At 48.6% G+C, this 18,486-nt stretch overlaps 3 protein-coding genes across 3 annotated transcripts; 1 reads left to right on the plus strand and 2 right to left on the minus strand.

Moving 5' to 3' along the window:
• Positions 1-1,356: 1,356 nt before the first annotated feature.
• CGCS363_v013828 (putative serine esterase) lies at positions 1,357-3,557 on the minus strand (the record flags this gene model as incomplete). Its single annotated transcript, XM_036645677.1, has 6 exons — positions 1,357-1,361; positions 1,521-1,641; positions 1,706-2,625; positions 2,690-2,769; positions 2,823-3,179; positions 3,232-3,557. 6 exons carry the CDS (start codon positions 3,555-3,557, stop codon positions 1,357-1,359), a joined length of 1,809 nt encoding a protein of 602 aa, XP_036489527.1.
• An 830-nt stretch (positions 3,558-4,387) lies between these two features.
• ywnB-2 (Uncharacterized protein) lies at positions 4,388-5,532 on the plus strand (the record flags this gene model as incomplete). The annotated part of the gene is made up of 5 exons (XM_036645678.1): positions 4,388-4,733; positions 4,801-4,873; positions 4,930-5,054; positions 5,117-5,296; positions 5,351-5,532. The coding sequence occupies 5 exons, from the start codon at positions 4,388-4,390 to the stop codon at positions 5,530-5,532; spliced, it is 906 nt and encodes a 301-aa protein (XP_036489528.1).
• Positions 5,533-15,177: 9,645 nt separating this feature from the next.
• On the minus strand, positions 15,178-16,995 carry MAL2-0 (Alpha-glucosidase; the record flags this gene model as incomplete). The annotated part of the gene is made up of 1 exon (XM_036645679.1): positions 15,178-16,995. The coding sequence occupies one exon, from the start codon at positions 16,993-16,995 to the stop codon at positions 15,178-15,180; it is 1,818 nt and encodes a 605-aa protein (XP_036489323.1).
• Positions 16,996-18,486: the final 1,491 nt, after the last annotated feature.

An 18,486-nucleotide genomic window follows, 5' to 3' on the forward strand; every position in this document is an offset into this window, starting at 1 on the left:
CCTCTTATAATCTTAAACTTCCTCTTTAATAACCTAAAGATACGCTTAATAATACTATAAAGCTTTATATAGCTAAGATTATATAGCTCTTTCCTTATCTATAGCTACTACTAGAAATTAAGGTAGTTATATAAGTAATACTACTTACTAATAAATAGAGTAATAACCCCTAGGTACCTCTTACTAAAGCTTATATTACTTAAGTAAAATCTACCTAGCAGTAAAGTAAACAACCTCGCTAAAGTATATAAAAACAGGGATTTATTATTTATACTACCCTCTATACTAATAAGTATATATATAAAGGTATAGTTAAATCTTACTACTATAAAGATATTCTATAAGAGATTCCCTTTCTTATTAAAAAACTAATATTACTAACTTTAAAGTATATAGGTAGATAGAAGGGTGCTATTAATTACTCTTATATAGCTATTAAACGCCTAATTTTTTAGCTCTAACTTAATCTCTATTAAGATATTATCTTCTATTAATTAAACTACTATTTCTTTATATAGCTTTATAAGTATATTAAGTATAATATAGAAGATATTTAATATTATACTCTAAGTAACTTTAAAGTAGTAAGAAGTATTCCTCTAAAGCTCTCTAAAGTCTATAATATATAAAAAGATTATTAACTTATACTCTACGCTCTAGAACTTTAAGTTTTTAATACTATAAAGTTAAAACTATAAAATTAGCATAAAGAAGGTTAACTTTAATATATAGAAAGTATTAATAAACTCTATATCTAACCTTACTAATAGCCTCTCTATAATCTAAGTTATTACTAAAAAGCTACCTAAGTAGATTAATATCTTATTAAAAATAATAAAAGTCTTATTATTAGAGTTATTATTATTAAAGTTATCATTAATATACTCTTTAAAGATAATTAATAAGATTATAATAAGCTATTATTCTTTATTATTATCATTAAATACTTATTTAAAAGTATTAAAAATATCTATATTAATAGTTACTTCTTTTAATAGTTAAGTTAATAAATAGTATACCTTATTAATATATTAATATACTACTATATAAGTATCTTAAGCTAGAAGAAGCTTTTAGCTAAGCTCTCTCTAGCTATATATAATATTACTATATTATTAAAAACTAATACTCTTATATAATAATAGTCCTAGTATTATTAGATCTATACCTTAGAATCCTTAGTAACTAAACCTCTCTAGGTAGGTTTATTATTAATCTTATTACTTAGCAGCTAAATTTTAGTCTAATATAATAGCTTAGAGGATTAACAACCTTAAAAACCTTTATTAAGCCTAGTTTTAACTTATATAGACCTAATACGGTAAAGTAGCCTCAAAAACACTATTTTTTATTATTTTATACTAACTATAGCGGTGGTGAGCTAGGGTCAGGAATCATACCGATCACACCCTAATGTCGCGACGTTTCTTCTCTCAACTCCTCTAGCTTGAACATAAATTGGGTGGTCTAAGACCACTATGACTGCACAACTGGGATCAACAGGTGCGAGCTTTCCTCACCATCCCCACCGCAGTGAACCACGTGCAAGCCCTTGTTGTCGGTCGAGTGCATCTCCAAACCTGGCAAAGCAAATGGGACAACCGCACTGCCTTTTATCGTAAGCCGAAGATGATCCGCCTTCTATAAAATTCAAGACATTCGTTAGCATACGCTTGTGTCTAGCTTGGGCCGTGCGGTGACTTACCTCCCAGAACATGCCACTAGGGCTCATTAGGATATCGAGAGCTCGCCTTTCACCCTTCTTAAGGCTTATCTTCTCCGTGAATGTGTAATGCGGTTTGTATACCTTGCTGCGCTGTTCATCGCGGCTCAAGGCAAAGCTGCCACGCAGACATCCACTGGGCCCCCGGTGAAAGGCCATACCGGCACCACCAGGAAGGATATTCCAGTCGTGCATGAACTTCAAAAGTCGTTGCAATACAACATTCTGAGGCTTGATCGTCTGCACAGCCTGGGGATGCTTGAGAGCCGACAGCTTCTCAACTTGTACAAAGACATCCATGTCCGTATGCTCCGGACACGACATCACAAGATGTGCGCAAAAATACCCAGTCGTCTCGCAGGCCTTGTCGAATTGGTAGAGGAAAGTCTGCTTTCCAGATTGGGAATCATAGGGCAACGCAGATTCAGCGGCTTCAGGATCGAGTGACAGAGTGTTGTCTTTCTGTAAGAAGAGTTTGGTGTATTGCGTCCTCGCCAGAGGGAATTCAGACTCTGGGCGTCCAACCGTATCCAGTTGGTTCACCAAGCCGAAATGCAGTACGCTGAGACGGACTTTGGGCGTGGCCTCCCAGTCGTTCTTCTGGTCCTTCAAGTAACGGTTGAAGAAGCGGAGCAGGTCTTTCTGGTTGCAATCCTCGTAGTAGTCGGGCCATTCTTGGGAGTTGTGGACTCTGAGCCACTTGGGAACGGTGTCCGGGACGGCTTCCCATGCTTCAAAGGTTCCCGGGGTGTGCACAGGGTTAGTCCATGAAGCAGCAGCATAGACTGGCACGTTGATACGCTCTGGGTGAGCAACCTTGTCCTCCCAATACGCATCGTAGAGCTGATGCTCACGACCGTGAGAGGTGATGTCTTCGAGCTTTCCTTGAGTCGCCAGAGTATCTACAGATCACCTCAGTGAGCAGGTTGCCAACAATGGTATGTACATCAGTTGAAAAGAACCCACTGGAAATTGATTCGTGAAAACCCGGAAACAGAATTCCGCCACTAAACATGTGGTGTCGATAGAAGTCGGAAAAGCCTTCCCTGTTCATGGTCTTAGCTAGATCTGCCCTCTGAGTGCGTAAAAGAAAGCTTACCATGGGGCGAGGGCAGCCAGTCCCGGTGGACGCATACTTCCGATGCGCCATTGAGCTATTGCCAGCCAACTATTCCCAGTCAAAGCTACTTTACCGTTACACCAGGGCTGTTTCGAAACCCAAGTAATGAACGAGGCACCGTCCTGAGCCTCCTGGTGACCCATGATGAGGAGATCGCCTTCGGATGAATACGCACCCCTCGTATCGACGTTGATGACTGCGTAATTTCGCGGGCACCAAAAGTCGGGATCTGGGCCTTCCCATTTCTGCAAGCCGGAGAGGTGCTCTTTGGGGACGCCAGCGCGGAATGGAAAATCGTCCAGCAGCGTTGTGCCCTTTTGCTTTCCGTAGGGACTCCTATTGATGACGATTAATTCCAAAGGCAACAATACAGCACCCGGAAACATACCATGCCACCAGCGCTGGTACCGGATCGGCGTATCTTGAGTCCAGATCTTGGAAACTTGCCGGGAGGAAAATGTCGCTGTAAAGAGTGATGCCGTCATCCAGCTGCATGGGCACGCTTTCATGCATCACCAGGTCCTCACTCAGAGGAAGCGCACCCGGCTCAACTTGCTGTCCGGCCTTGAAATTGCGCTTCTGTTGGCGGAAACCTGGAAATCTCGCCTTCTTGCTGTCGATTGATATGCCATTTTTATATCGGGTAAGACGCAGCGCTTGGTCTTTGATCTCGAGTTGGCGGGCGAGTTCCTTCTCAAACTGTTCTTGGTTCATGGCGAATACGACAATGTGTTGAATTGAAAACGAGACTATAGCGAGAGCACACAATTGTAACTCTGGGAAAAACAAGCGTCGTTGTGAAAGAATATTCCCACCAGCTTAGTACTGCATCGCGTTATTCCTCTTTTAAGTCGCGAATGAAACGAATGATGCGAACGCCTCGGGATGACGTTGGATGTTCAACGTTCAAAGACGGTAACGTAATGGGTAATGTCCATCTCGGGAAAAGGATTCCTCAAAATGGCAGTTGAGCCCGACAGCGAAACACAGGTCGGGGTTTTCTTAGACTCCGCGCCGAGACGCCGCGGTCAAAAGAAAGAAGAAATATAGAGACACAGGAGCCGAAAAAAGTGCCGGGACATATTGTTAAGTTTTGTAAAACAATTGCGTCGAACCGTCTTGCGCCGCAAATTCGTGTGAGTGCCGGGAGACGTCTATCAAATCTATTTAGTTTTCAGGCAACGGGTGTGCCCCGTCACACTTCCTCATAAAGTACTGCGTAATGACCACTGCATGCATGGATCCAGAACAAGTCCTAGGGACACGATTCCCGGAGACTCAATCGGAATTGTTCCCGCACACTCCGATAAAAATTCCCCGAGCCTGGTATCCATGTCCGAATAATGCCAAAAGCGAGCAGATTGGGAAAAATCCGGGGTTCAGCAAGCCCCGAAGAACCGGGTGGCACCGCCCCGTCACTTCGGGCGATGGTCAAGTTGGTTCGAAGAATCCGTTATAAAATCATCACCATCAATATGGGAAAGTTGCAGCCCCGAACTCTATCACAACCTTAAATCACTTAGACCTGCCAAGACCTTCTCGTCATGTCTACCACCAAAAAGCTCAGGGTTGCCGTTCTTGGTCCTAAGGGGCAATGCGGCTCCTGCGTCGTCGACGAGCTCCTGTCTCGCGGCCACTCCGTTGTTGGCCTCTCACGCAATCCGCCCCGCGAGTGGCAGACATCAGGTGACTACAAGGCGGAGTCTGTCGACTTCAACTCCATCAACGAGCTCTCGGCGGCGCTGTCACGCGGTTACGACGCCATTGTGTGCGCGTATGGACCGCCCCTGGGGAACATGCGGGCGATCTACCATGAATGTGTAGAGACGCATGCGAGAATCAAGTCTGCTCTACTCCGATCGAATCATCGAGGTTCTTTCATTGTTATTGGTAGGCTTCCCTGTAAGACATACTTTCATGAGTACCTGTATACTGACTTGGGCTGGGAAATTTGTAGGCGGTGCCGGCTCTTTGCACCACAAAGACGGCTCGTCTTTTGCAGATGAACCCGATTTCCCTTATGGTGCTTGGTATGTTTCTGTTCAGCTGGATTCACGTTCAGCGCGAGATGTTGACCGAATTGCAGGTATAAATGGTCAGACCAGCATCTCGGATACATGATTTCTCGGGCGTCAGACCACGGCAGCACAACACTAGCTGTTTTCTCCCGGATCTTTAGATGGGCGCGCAACAATGTAGAGCATCCTGGATGTGAGATCCCCCCTCACCCGTTCCCCGATCATTATGGCAGGGCTTTTGCTGACGCACTCCAGGGTTCTCCTGGATTCTCCGCCCTTTTGCACGCCTGTTTCTCTCACGCGCACGCAGGTTCATGACGTCTCATGACGCAAAGGGCCTAATCACGGGATCGCGCGTCGCTCTACACCTGTGGGAAGGCGTGACTGAGAAGTCTTGGTCATTTCTGTCGCCTCCGTGGTTGCTGAGAGACAAAGGTGAGCGAGGAAGAAATCTGACATCCGGGGTTTTCCGCTGATTCGACTTACCAGGGATCCGTACTGGGAAGTACGAAGTGTATGTGGACGAGCTTGACAGCCCGGGGTATCAAGCCATCTACGGCGGCATTTACAACGAGGACATGGCCGTAGCCATCGTGGATGAGGTTGAGAACAACAAGTTGGCGTACAAGCACTGGTCTTGTGTCGGACCCATCGGTCTCGGGAAATGGTAACCTCCAGCCGTGGGAACGTCTCGATGGACATGAACTTGATCTACCTGTATACGCTGAGTATTTCGGTTTGGATGAGTTTAGACTCTAATGAGATGGTGCCTCCGGAATCCATTGTGTTTTGACTGCTATGTCCATCTTGAATTGATCCATTTGCCATTAACACAAGATAGAAGAGTCATGTAAGTCGGCTTGACACTCCGTACTACCGACTTCATGAACGGTACGGGGTTGTACATCTACTTGACACAAGATCCATGCTCCTTGTATGCGACATTTCTGCAGCCCTGAGCCTTTGTTCAAAAGGAGAAAGAGAAAAAAAAAAAAGGAAAAAAAAAAAAAAGAAAAAAAAAAAACCAAAAAAAAAAAAAAAAAAAAAAAAACCAACCTCAGCTTGTCGATCCATATGTATCTGCTATGGGTGTTAGAATATTTATTGAATGCCTTCAAATCGTACCCGCCTATCCGTAGACTTCTTCCAGCGCCCGAGAGATTACTTCGCAAACGTGTACGCGTACTTCTGTGCGCCTTGTTTTGTCCAGCAAATCCTCATCCCCCATTTCCGGCAAAATTCTCCAAGGAATGATGCAGCTGTAATTCTTATCCATCGTTGCCATTTTCTCAAACACGGCCATCATCCCTTCTACTCTCTTCAAGTGCCCAGGACGCCGAATACGGGCTCGATTGTCTGGATGGCGAGAAAAGTCTATAATGCGCGCCGCAAGTGCACCTCCGATAACGGCAGAGAATGATGTGCCTGATAATGGAGGGTCTGCATCCAAAGTGATGTTTTCTCCAAGTATGGCAAAATTGTTCCTGCGCTGCTTTGGAGAGGGGTTAAAACTTGGTGAGCTTCGGGCCTTGGCATCTGTTGAAAACATGCAAAACACTTTATTCGCACTGTAAAGACGAGCAGGAAAGGCGATCTTTGTGAGGTTGCCATGATTCGATGCGGCGGCGAAAATGAGAATGCGCTCTGCGTGTGCCGTCTCAATCGCCCTCAACATGTCTTCATGCTCTGCGTGGAAGCCAGATGGAATGATGATAATGTCGACATCCCATATTCCTTTTGCATGTCGAATTGCCTAGTTTGCGTTAACGTTCTTCGAACCATGGCAAATCTTGGTCGAAAGCTGCTTACTCGGGCCATGAGGTCTGCAGTGTTATCACTTGCACGGTCTTTCTCCCAGACGCGGCCAACAAATACCTGGGCCTCGCCGTAAATTCTCTGAAGAAGCTTGAAGGCGCTGGTACCATGTCCTGAAGAATCTTCATAAGGCGTGGTTATGTTGTTGACAAAGTCACGGTAATTTATTACCGAGCCGTTTGAAGTATACGAAGGATTGAGGCCCGTATCCAGGATTGCGATTTTCACGGGACTGTAGCAATCGTCTTTATGTTTTGGTGGGATGCGAGCGATGGCATTAAATATCCCCAATCGCTCAAACCAAAGATCCGTCGAAAGGTCAGAGCTTCTTAGTTCAATCAGATACTTTGCACATTTACGTCTGAGTGGAAAAGTTCAATGTGACTAACCTGTATCCACTGGTGGTGTTAGTTAAGGCTGGCGAAGAACCGCCATGACCTTTTCTAATGAGTTGTTGCTGCCGGAGTGTGCCAGGCTGTGTAGAATGGGCGCGCTCCGTATTCTGTTGTACCACTATTGGTGCCAGTACGGTCTTTTCTGGAGCTCCCCAGTTTGTCTTGTACAGCTTTTCTATTGGGCCCACCACGTTTTGGTGCAGAATACTTCGAACCTTTTCAGTGTCGTTGTGGTACGGCTTGAAAACGTCAGCCTTCAAGCACGTCCAAATGATCTCTTTGAACGGGAAAAAGGTGTCTTTATCCTGCCATCTTGCGTTCTCGAAGGCGTCCATGGCTGCGATGTGATTTGCGTTTACGTAGCCGCTGACTGAACACTCTTTCCGGTTTTGGTAGTAGTCCTCGATCGCGACGCCAAGTTCAATTTCGAGCAGCATGACTCCCAGGGCGAGAATCTTGGGAAACCTGTGAGATATGAACTTCTCATCGCCTCCCTGGGGAACATGGCTTCCTATGTTCGCAGCCAGAAAGGGTTCATTGATGTAAATCCCTGTAGGCTCTTTAGAACGACGTTCAAACATGAAGTGAACAGTGTGCTTGCTCCATCCCTCTTGCATCCAGTCAGATTCGTAGAATTGCCATGCAGCTTTTGCTAACTGGCATGCTAGGAGAAGTCTTAAGCTGCTCCGAAGAGGGTAGTCGATGATTATGTCGGCCAGTGCTACACTTGACGCCTGAAGGCTGAAGTTGGGCGTCAGAGGACCGGACTCTCCCAATCGAAGTTTTGTCCCCTCCAAGAATAGCTTTAGTTGAGAACATTTGCGATTTGAAATGATATTGCAGAAATCTCCATCTGCAATCAATGAATCCGGTGTTTCTGGTCTCGCGTCTTGCGCTGAATCATCGAATTTGACTCTACAATATTATGATGAGAATGACTTTCTTGCGCACATGATTTGATGGAATACCTTGTTTGTCGATGTGATCGGACGCAGATCTGTGTATCCTGCCATTGGCAGCCGGTACCAGGTTCCCTTTTGTGGGGGTGATCCAAGAAGAAAATTCCAAACTCGGCTGTCCCTGAATCATCTTTGCTATACTTGCAGCTATTTAGACGGAGGTTGGTCTTGATCTGGCTCCGCACACCTTGTTGAAAACATTGGCACTTCAAAAGGAGGGCGTCATATAGTAATTTCAGATATGGTTGACAGTCGTCCCGGATGTACTTTTGCTGTGGCTCGATGAAATCAGAGAGGATCACAGGCTCTTCTATGGTTTGAAAAGCTGTCAGGAACTTTATCAGCTTCTCTCTGTCCTTCTTCGCAGGGAAGATGATCGCAAAATCTTCAAATTTTAGTTTTCTCCACTCCTTAGAGACTGCAATCTTTTGGAGGTTCGGGAACCACTTTGGAGTGAATGCATTGTAAGCGCGGAATTCGTTAGAGGAGGGAAGCCTCGGACGTTGTCGTGGCCACTTTTCGTTGCAAAGGTCAGCACCTTCTCCGAAGTGTACGGTCATTGACCACCCGATGTTTCATTGAGTGCCGAGATGTTGAACGTCCTACATAAGAAACAGAACTTAAGAAACTAACAACGGAACAGCCGGGAAACGTTGGGAGAGGCGCAACGTGCACCAATTTGTCTTATGGTTTAAGAGAAGGAAAGACCAATTGTCTCCTAGGCCTAGTACTTACTGCAAATGGCATTTCCAAGATTAATAACAATTCGAGTGCTCGAGAAGTTGCTGCCTGGTCGCCAGAAGACTTCTCTAGTGAGTCCAACCATATTTTTACGTTACCCAAAAGTATTTTCAGGCTTCGGGAAAATGACCTCCCCTTCTTGTCGACTTTTCTCTCGTCTAAAAACTCCTGAACAATGTCTATCATATGGTTTGTCGTCTCTTCAGCGAAGGAAAACAATGCAGTAGGTTTCCCCATGCTCGGAAATACACAGAGACCAGCGTAGGTACTGGCATGCTGGTATACAAGGAGTGTAGAACGAGGATCATGGGATACCAGCAGATACCCCCAAATTTATCAGTCGCGCAGCAGGGCAAGGCTGGGTGGTGGTCTTGGCTGCATGTCAGCTGAACCAGATTTCACGCATTTAAGAAGACACATGCCCCCACACACCATGTCAGCTGAGAGCAAATTCCCCATTAGACTCCTTATCCCCAAGTGTGAAATAGCCAAAGTGCTTTCGCTCTTCCTTCTGCTTGATTGGAAAGAACCTTACCAGCTCGATAAGTCGCCTTGATATTGGCCAAAACTTCACAAGCTGGCGACCGTCTCAAACCGCCCTTGACCGCGAAAAATGGACCAGAAGTGTTGGTTTGTTCTTCGGCAAACGCACTATCCGCCGCCAATCTTCCCAGAGAACGGTGTGGGGGAAAGCTCTGGTCCGATCTGCTTAGGGCACCTTATCCCGGATCTACACCATCTTGACAACATCATCAACTTGCGAGGACCAGAACCAATTCCACCAGACATGCCTATATATCACACTGGGGCCCGCGAAATGACTTGGAACCAAAACATAGGTGGGAACATCAATCGTTCTGTTGGTTTTGATGCGCCCGTAGCTGCCGGAGTCGGAGTCACGGCATCAGCTAGCGCTGGAATCGCATTCAAAAGGTCTGTTAGTAACTTTGCACGGTTCAATACTCTCGACACGTACATCACTCAGGTCTCCCAATCATACATCGAGGATAGTATCAGCACGGACGAGGTTTCCAAGTATATCCAGGAGCATTCACATCTGAAGCGTTGGTCCCTTTTCATGGTAACAGGGATAGTCATCGCCCGTGGTGCCTCAACATGTAAGTCTGAGGGCCGAGGGAGTGGCGTTCAAGGAGGACTCGGCGCGTAAGCAGCCCCCTTTTGCACATCATTGCGAGATGAGACAGTGCGAACGTTTCATTGACTCTACACAGCGGGCTTCAGGGACTGGCAGGAGTGAATCTCGACATCGAGTATGGAAAACAGAATGAAAGTGTAATGTCAAGCGAGGACACGTCTGACTTTGTGTGGGCGATTCGATTGGCGAAAATATCAAAAGGCATTCTGAGCAAGGTTTGGACGTACAAGACTTTCTCAAAGGGTGCGACATATGGAACAACGGCCACATCCTTGTATCGGATCGTAGACGAATGTCTGAGTGACGAAGGGATAGAGAAAGATCGTGTAGTGATAGGCGATGAGGGCGATGATGTATTTGTCATTTGAGGAGCTCAGACTGCTATCTATACTATTTCGACGGAAAGTACATGGGACACTGAATGCATACACTCCTTCACACTTCGTTTCAAACCCGTCACCTTCTTGCTCCATCGTCCGGGATAGCTGATAACGCCAGGCCGAATAGGCCGATGCCAGCGTCAGCATGCATTAGCATGCATTATGCTGACATGTCGGGCCCTCCAAAAGGCCCTCGCATACCTACCACACCTTTATTTGGGTAACCTGGGAGCCTGATGTTAGTACATGAGGGCTGAGGCTCAGTAGGAGTCCCCACCCGGTTTTAGTATTGCGCCTTCATAGCAACACGTAGTTTGTCTCTCCTACCGCTACTCCGTCTCTGTGTCTGTCTCGTCTACTCGGGCCTTATGAAATATATCGGCATGATTCGATGCACGAGGGCGTGTGTTAATGTATGGCTATCCTGGTGTAAACCTTTTTGGGGACAATCAGAAAGATAAGACTTGATTTCTAATGGATTCCATCGACGAGAACGATGGAAGATATCTATCCGGACTCTCCGGGCAATGCCCTGGCACCTTCCGCTCGGTATGTACTCATGGCTTCACCATGGACTTGAGCTAAATTGTGCAAAGAGCCCACGATGTGTCAAACACGAGTAGCCAGAACACAAACCTCACCGGAGACGTACAGACAAACGCAGTGTTAATATCAAAGAGATGTTTAGAATGCCAAAATGAGTTCAAGAAATGTCTTACTGATCTTCGGGAACCTTTGCTGGAATGGGTCGAAAACCGACAAGCGGACTTCAATCTTTGGGCATCCAGTATCAAAGCTACGGGTTCTGGAAAGTCATCCCTGGACTACCGTCTCAGAGAAAGACCTGATGTCAAAGAAAAGATATTTGACCTTCTTGATGGTTTGCTGGAAGCTATTCAGCAAATACAAGAGATCCGTGAGTAAATCCTGCGCATGTGAAAGAGTCGCACTGAGAAGGAGCCTAGTGCATTTCGAGAATGCTACACAAAACCCAGCGGGAGATAGAATCAAATACAATACGCACTCAGCGTTACTGGAGGACGACGATTCTGGCAGCAGTGAAGCCTCGGTAGCTGTCTCCGAAGACGACATATGTTCGGAAGAAAAGGAATGCGTACAAACAACTTTGCGGGAGCTTGCGAGATTATCTGCAGCTATACGCAAGTCTGGATCGAGGTATCGTTTCCTCAGAGCCGACAATGCTTTACAAGAACAAGAGTTCTCAAGATTCAAGACTCATCTCACTAATATCATTCTCATCTCACATTTCGGGAATGAGCTTGCACACAGAAACCAGACTTCGCAACTAGCGAAAATGGTTCACTTGCCTCAAAATCGTTTCGAAAACCTGACTCATGCCCAAAAGCGCCTCATTGATGCCAACATACGACGCCGCAATCGAATTCATTATGCGACTCGAAATACACGCCCGGCCCAAGTTGTACATCCTAAGGATGCAAGGAAAAGAGTTTCAATCTACAACGATGTTGCCGGGATATCACTCACGCCTTGGTTGCAAGAGCAAGTAAAAGCACCGCCGTCGCAGCCGCCAACAACCACCGCCAAGTCGGAATCGCCGTCGCACATTTCAACGACAAAGACGAAGTCTTCGAATCCAACAGCAACAGAGATGAGCCGCAGCTTTGACTTGACAGCAGCCATCAAGCAAGATACTCCATCTGTCGTAACGAAGGCAACACAGATAGCAACATCTCTCGAGTATCCAAAGTGCCCGAAGCCTACCAGCGATGAATTGATACAATGCCCCTGGTGTGGGGACATTCTTCCAGTGGACTATCACAAAAGCGAATCAAAATGGAAGTACGTCTTTAAATACCAGTTAATCAAGAAAATTCGAGCTAACTTGAAATAAGGGGCCATGTGGCTCACGATGTTCTTCCTTATACGTGTGTAGTCGAGAATTGCACCTATCCGGCAGAAGAAATGTTTCTTACTAGCGAAGATCTGTTGAAGCATATCCGTGAACATCATGGCCTTACCCGATGGGTTTGCGATTACTGCCCCATTGAAAGGGCTCTTATTGAGTCTGCCTTTTCAAGCCCCATGGATCTGGAGCACCACATCATTATGATGCATGCCGGCCTATTCCCACATTACCAAATCTCAATTCTGGCTGGCTTTAGTAAGAGAATAGTCGTGGAGCCTTTATGCTGCCCTATATGCGGCCAAAAGTGTCAAGAAAGGGTAACTGCCGGTCTAGACGATCACGCATTGCAGCACATACACGAGTTCTCCTTAAGGTCACTACCATGGGACATCGCGAACGGAAGCGGCGAGGAATCGTGTCGTCAACAATACGACACATCCAGGACTACTACAAGTTTGGCATATTCCTATAATATTTCTGGTTCCAAGTTCAACGACGAGGAAGGGTTGCTCAACGTAGAAGTCCGTTCAGACTTGAGGACTTCGCTTGTTCCTCTCCTGAGAGAGGTGACAGGAATCTACAAGACCGCCCCAGCAGAGCCGGAGGAGGAAATCAAAATAGCTGTGGGCACAGACACTCTCAAGGGGTTTTACGAATCAGCATGGGAAATCCCAACCACCGCTTCACAGATACGCATTCTTGTGGATGAAATAGCCAATCCACACTACGAAATCCAACCGAACGTTGGCGAACGTTGGATGGCGGCACTACCCAAGCTAAGACATGTCCTCAGCGAGCTTTCCGATCAGAGACTCGTAGATCAGTTCGCGAGACGCCCGGGTCATGGAACGATTGTCAAGGTGTCTTTCCTAAGCCATGATCTCAAGGACATTCTTGGACTTTTGAACCAGTCACAGCTGAGATCTTACCCTATTCCTGATAGCTTGGAGGTTCCTGAGAATCCACAAGCGACTTTGTCACCCCGCGTTAAATCTATTCGTTTTTTGCCGGAGTTAGCGTCATTGCAAGCTGACCTAGGCTTGGATTCTTCCGAGCGCCGATTGCTGTACGAGGGAAATTTGACCGAGAAGAGATTTTCGCCCCATGGAATCGCCGTTTCTATCACCTTTTATGCGTTCCTCTTCGATAACTACTTGATTCTCACAACAGCACGACAACACCCCAGTCAACCAGACAACCAGAGTTTTATCGTGGATGACGACTCTAATGTTAGTGATCACACACAAGCCAGACCATCAGATATGACCACTCACATCTATCAGTGTATTCCTTTGCCACTCGTTTCTCATGTGGAGGATTTCGCTCTCCCCGTGGACTTACATGTTCACGACGACATGTTGGCAGACGTAATCTGTCTCCGTTGGTTGAAGCAGTACAGATACTTTCAAGCATCATCACCTCAAGCTCGACTATCTTTCACGACAATAATCAACGAGAATAGCGAGAAAATAAGCAGGGATGGTCCATTCTGCCTTCTCCCTCGTGTTTCGGACTTTCCTTCACAGTATCCAGCTGAGAGAATCCACACGACCATGAATCTGGTTGTGAAGGACGGAAACCGCACATCGAATGCTTCGTTTACGCTGCATAATATGCCAAATTCAACAATCACCCAGGCTCATTGTGCTACTGGTATCTCGCACGCACTATTGTTAATTGGCACAACCGACGGGATTTGGTTAGTATCAAGCAAGCATGGGAAAGCTATGATGCCCGATACAACAGGAGAAACTTCTGACAGAATTTCGACTCAAAAAAAAATTGTGGGCAGCGACCCAAGAAAGATATGGCAGGGAAACGTCACTCAAATTGCCGTGATTGAGACGAGAGACAAGGTTCTATTTCTATCCGATGAAAACCTGTTTGAGTGTTCACTGAGTCGAATCATCACTTCGGGGACGTTGGCTCCCAGAAAGACGGCACCATTTATAATACATTTCGCGACAACCGTTGAACATGATGATACCTTGGTCTTGGGTTTGAGAAAACAGTCGAAGCATTCTTCCGAGAGCACGATTACCATTTTCGAGACTCCCTGGAAGGATGAAGCAGGAAGATCAGGATATCTAGATGTTTTCGAGCCTAGTCTACGTGAATGGGCTACTAGAGGACACTTCGGCATATCTTTCGACTGTTCATCACTCGCAGTCGGTCCAGCACATCTTCTCCTAACAACCTCGGAAGGTTTCAAGACCGTTGTCTTCGAAACGAATACTGCTTATTCTTGTCCTGACTTTCAATATTCAAACCTCCATAGGTTGCGAGAAAGGATCGAACAGCAAAAGTCAGTTGTCATGCTACCATTCACTCCTGAGGAGGCCATTTTGGTATACGAAAGTTGCGCCATCTACATAGGCAATAAAGGCGAGCCTAGTCGACCGAACCTGATCAAGTTTCTCGATCCAAGTCAGAAGGTCCAGAGGGCGACGATGTGTGAACGATACCTGATTCTTTTCACACATTCCTTCATCGAGATAAGGGACGTGGATAATGGGCAGCTCAGGCAGGTTATTCGTGGCAGCTACGTAAGATGCCTCGACGAGGGGTTTCAAGGAGCAATCCGTCATTACAACAACCGCAAAATGAAGCCTTATAAATGGCTCCGAAACAATGAGAAACACGGCTCAAATCAAATCAGCCTAAAAGGAAGCGTTAAATTTATAATTGCTCCTATGGGGCACCCTGACAGGCCAGCCATTGTCGAGTTGGCGTTGGAACCCAATGGACCATTAGATCCAGGATCAGACTAATAGGTTACATCAAGTACAGTATGATTGATCGTTGTACCATATTAGATCAATCATGTTTTAGTCTCTTCGCAGTGTTGCCATCAGACTTCGGCGCAATGTTCTATGCTCTAAACAACGCCGAGGCCTTGACGCAAATCCCACGAGGGGCGTGCAGCAGGGATTCGCAGTCACAGAGGATATTAGTTTCTAATGCTGTTGATAGAACATCGCTCTAAATGTCGAAATTGGTATAAACCCTCGCCTCCCATCCCTTCAATGCAGGCGCAACCCCCTTGATAAGCCCGCCATCCTCTCTCGTGCCAGCCAACAGCTTGACTTCACCAGCGTCACAGCCGAGCATGACAGCTACGTCTCCAGCACTCTCCTCGTCCTTGGAGAAGTTCATCACTACAAGAGCCCTGCGCTTGACGCCCTCACGGCCCTTCACCGGCGCAGCACTCTCCTTCAATATGATCCACGTCTTCTCGTTCTCGGGATCCAACAGCTTGTGTGATCCGAACACGAAGATATCGCGGTACTGTCTCCTCATCTTGAGGACCTTCTTGTAAAACTCGAGAATGGAATCTGGGTCGCCGCGCTGCTTGGCCGCGTTGATGGCCTTGTAGTCATCGTGCACTCGCATCCACGGCTTGGCGCCCTCTTTCGTGAACCCAGCGTTCGGGCTATCGTCCCATTGGAAGGGTATCCGCGCGTGGTCTCTCGCCAAGATACGCAGCCCATCCATGGTCTTTGCGATCCGCTCCTTGTCGCCCGATTCCAGGGCTTCAGAGTAAAAGTTGCCGCTCTCAATGTCCTTGTACTCCTCAATCCCCCAACTGGCCGGCATATTGGTCATGCCAATCTCCTGGCCCTGGTACAGGAACAATGTGCCGGACATGGTAGCCTGCCAGATCGCAATCGTCTTACACGAGGCTTTCCACAGCTCAGGCGTCGAGTCATCGCCAAACCTCGATACGGCACGCCCATTGTCGTGGTTCTCGCAGAAGGCGGTAGCCCACGCGTCCGTCCCCTCGATGAACGACTGCCACGTCGCCGTATAACTCTTCAACGTCGACAGCGGGAACGGCTGGAAGAGGTACTTCCCCCCGAACCCGTTCCCGTTCCCGAGCCGGATGACGGAGAACTCAAACACCATGTCCAGCTCCTGCGCCGCGGCCGAGACGTACGGGATCACCTGCGACGGATGCGGCGTCAGGGACAGCTCGCCGACCGACACTGCATTATACGGCGCAAGCACCTTGCGGTTCATCTCGTGGATAAACTCATGAATGCGCGGGCCGTTGCACCACATCTCGGGCGCGGGCTGGTGCGGCGAGGTCGGGTCCGTGACGGGGGCGTCGACGTAGTCGGTGCGCTTGGAGTACTTGTTCACCGTATCGATGCGGAACCCGTCGACGCCGCGCTCGAGCCAGAACCGCATCGTGTCCTCGTATATCGCCTCGCGGCACGCGGCGTTGTCCCAGTTGAGGTCGGGCTGGTCGGGCGCGTACAGGTGCAGGTAGTACTCCTGCGACTGCTCGTCCCAGGTCCAGGTCGGGCCGGCGAAGTAGCCGCGCCAGTTGGTCGGCGGGTGTCTGACGCCGTCGGCGTCGTAGCGGGCGGGCTTCCAGATGTACCAGTCGCGCTTGGGGTTGGCGCGCGACGAGCGGCTCTGCTTGAACCACTCGTGCTCGACGGAGGTGTGGTTGACGACGAGGTCGAGGATGACCTTCATGCCGCGGGTGTGGCATTCCCTGAGGAGGGTGTCGACGTCCTCGACGGTGCCGTAGGGGGCGTAGATCTTCTGGTAGTCGGAGACGTCGTAGCCCATGTCTTTCTGGGGGCTCTCGAAGATGGGCGAGACCCAGACGACGTCGACACCAAGGTCGTGCAAGTAGTCGACCTCGGCGATGAGGCCGGGGAGGTCGCCCCAGCCGTCGCCGTCCGAGTCCTTGAAGCTGGCTGGGTAGACTTGGTAGAAGGTTGCGTCCTTCCACCAGGGCTGCTTGCCCACCCAGCGGTTCTCGTCGTCCCAGACGAGAGATCCCATGGTGCGTGTCTGTTACTCTGTGTTAAGCCACACGGCCATAGGGCGGAAAGCAAAGAGAGAGGCGAAGAGAGAATGAGGGGGGAATGGCGAGAGAAGGTGGGAGAGGGACCTGGAGTCAAAGATCAGACGCGGCGGCGGGAGAGAATGGCATTTTGACCAGGCGCAGAAAGACTAGGCGTCGTCGGAAGTGGACGACCGCGATCAGCGGCAGTGGCAGACAAATGGCGTGGCAACATGACGGCCCATGCATCCGAAAGTGGGAAACGAGGAACCAGAAGAGTAAGAATTGCGTGGGGAGGTTGAATCGTCTGCGCGCGGGCTCCCGTGGTCAGTAGCTGTGGTGCATGAAGCAGGTTACCCCTCGTGGGAATCACTCCGCAAAAGGGCCGCGAAGGGGAGAGAGAGAGACGCGGTGCGGTGCATCGTCGAGTCGGTTGATAAGTTTGATCCAATCTCGGTGGAGATTCCGATCACAACTGGCAGCGGTTTTCCCCGCCCTGCTACCCCATGGACCATGGGTTCCCCCCTCTAGGCCCTCCCGAGGTGTGGTTGCCGGCGGGCGGGAGGCGCTGTTGAAGAAAGCGGAGGGCAGGAGGGGAGGTTTGAGGCGGGTGTCACACGGCGCGCATGAGCGTGTTTCTTTTCCGAAGCTTTGGATCGCCTCAATTAAACTCCGCCTTCCCGCTGATGACGGGCATCGGATGATGCTGCAACGCGTGAACGGGTCGCAAAAGCACGTTGGAGGAACGTTTTCCTGAAGAAAAAAGGACGCGGAGACTCCGCCATCCCTGTCGGGGTTGAAAGTGGGAGAATTTGGGGTTCGGAGCACCTCCGCTAGACTCCGCACCGCCCTCCGCGCCTCCTGTTCTGCCGGGAGCCACCCACGTCAGGGCTTCCCACCAATCAGGTGCTGCGGATCCCTCAGTGGGGCCAGACTGGTGATGGGCGGGTTCGGGGCCGGGTCTGGAGAAAAAAGGTGGATGGCCTGGAAATGGTTTGTGTAACTGGCGACCCGAATCTGGGGAAACTTTTGCGAAAACTCGGAGACGTACCCCAGGGGCCTAAAGGATTTCAGCCGCTCAGATGATGGTCCCCGTCTGCGGGGAGGCCAATTTAGTTTCAACCTCGTCGGATGCGAATAGCGTCATGGGCTTACACGGCCGCAGCTGTCACTTGCGGAGTCTCCTGTTGCGCCCTCGTGTGCTGCTGGCATCCCGTCTCCAGAATGGGAACCGGGCGCAGCTTGGCGTGAATCATGGAACACGATCACCAGACCTAGAACCCGGTGGCTGGCTCATATCCCTATTCGAGTGAAGCTGTTGATGTTGTTCTTGATCAGAAGCGGATGTCGAGAGCATTGTCGACTTCAACCACCCAATCTCGTGTGCTGCCGACCACCCCACAGAGACTCGGTCCATCGACCAACCCTGATCCCCCTCATCCTCCGCTTCTCCACAATATTCCCTTTCGACTTACTCACAGTGTTTTTTT

Source organism: Colletotrichum siamense (assembly GCF_013390195.1).
Source record: "Colletotrichum siamense strain Cg363 chromosome Unknown KSG_Cg363_contig09, whole genome shotgun sequence".
In the NCBI taxonomy this organism is placed as follows: domain Eukaryota; kingdom Fungi; phylum Ascomycota; class Sordariomycetes; order Glomerellales; family Glomerellaceae; genus Colletotrichum; species Colletotrichum siamense.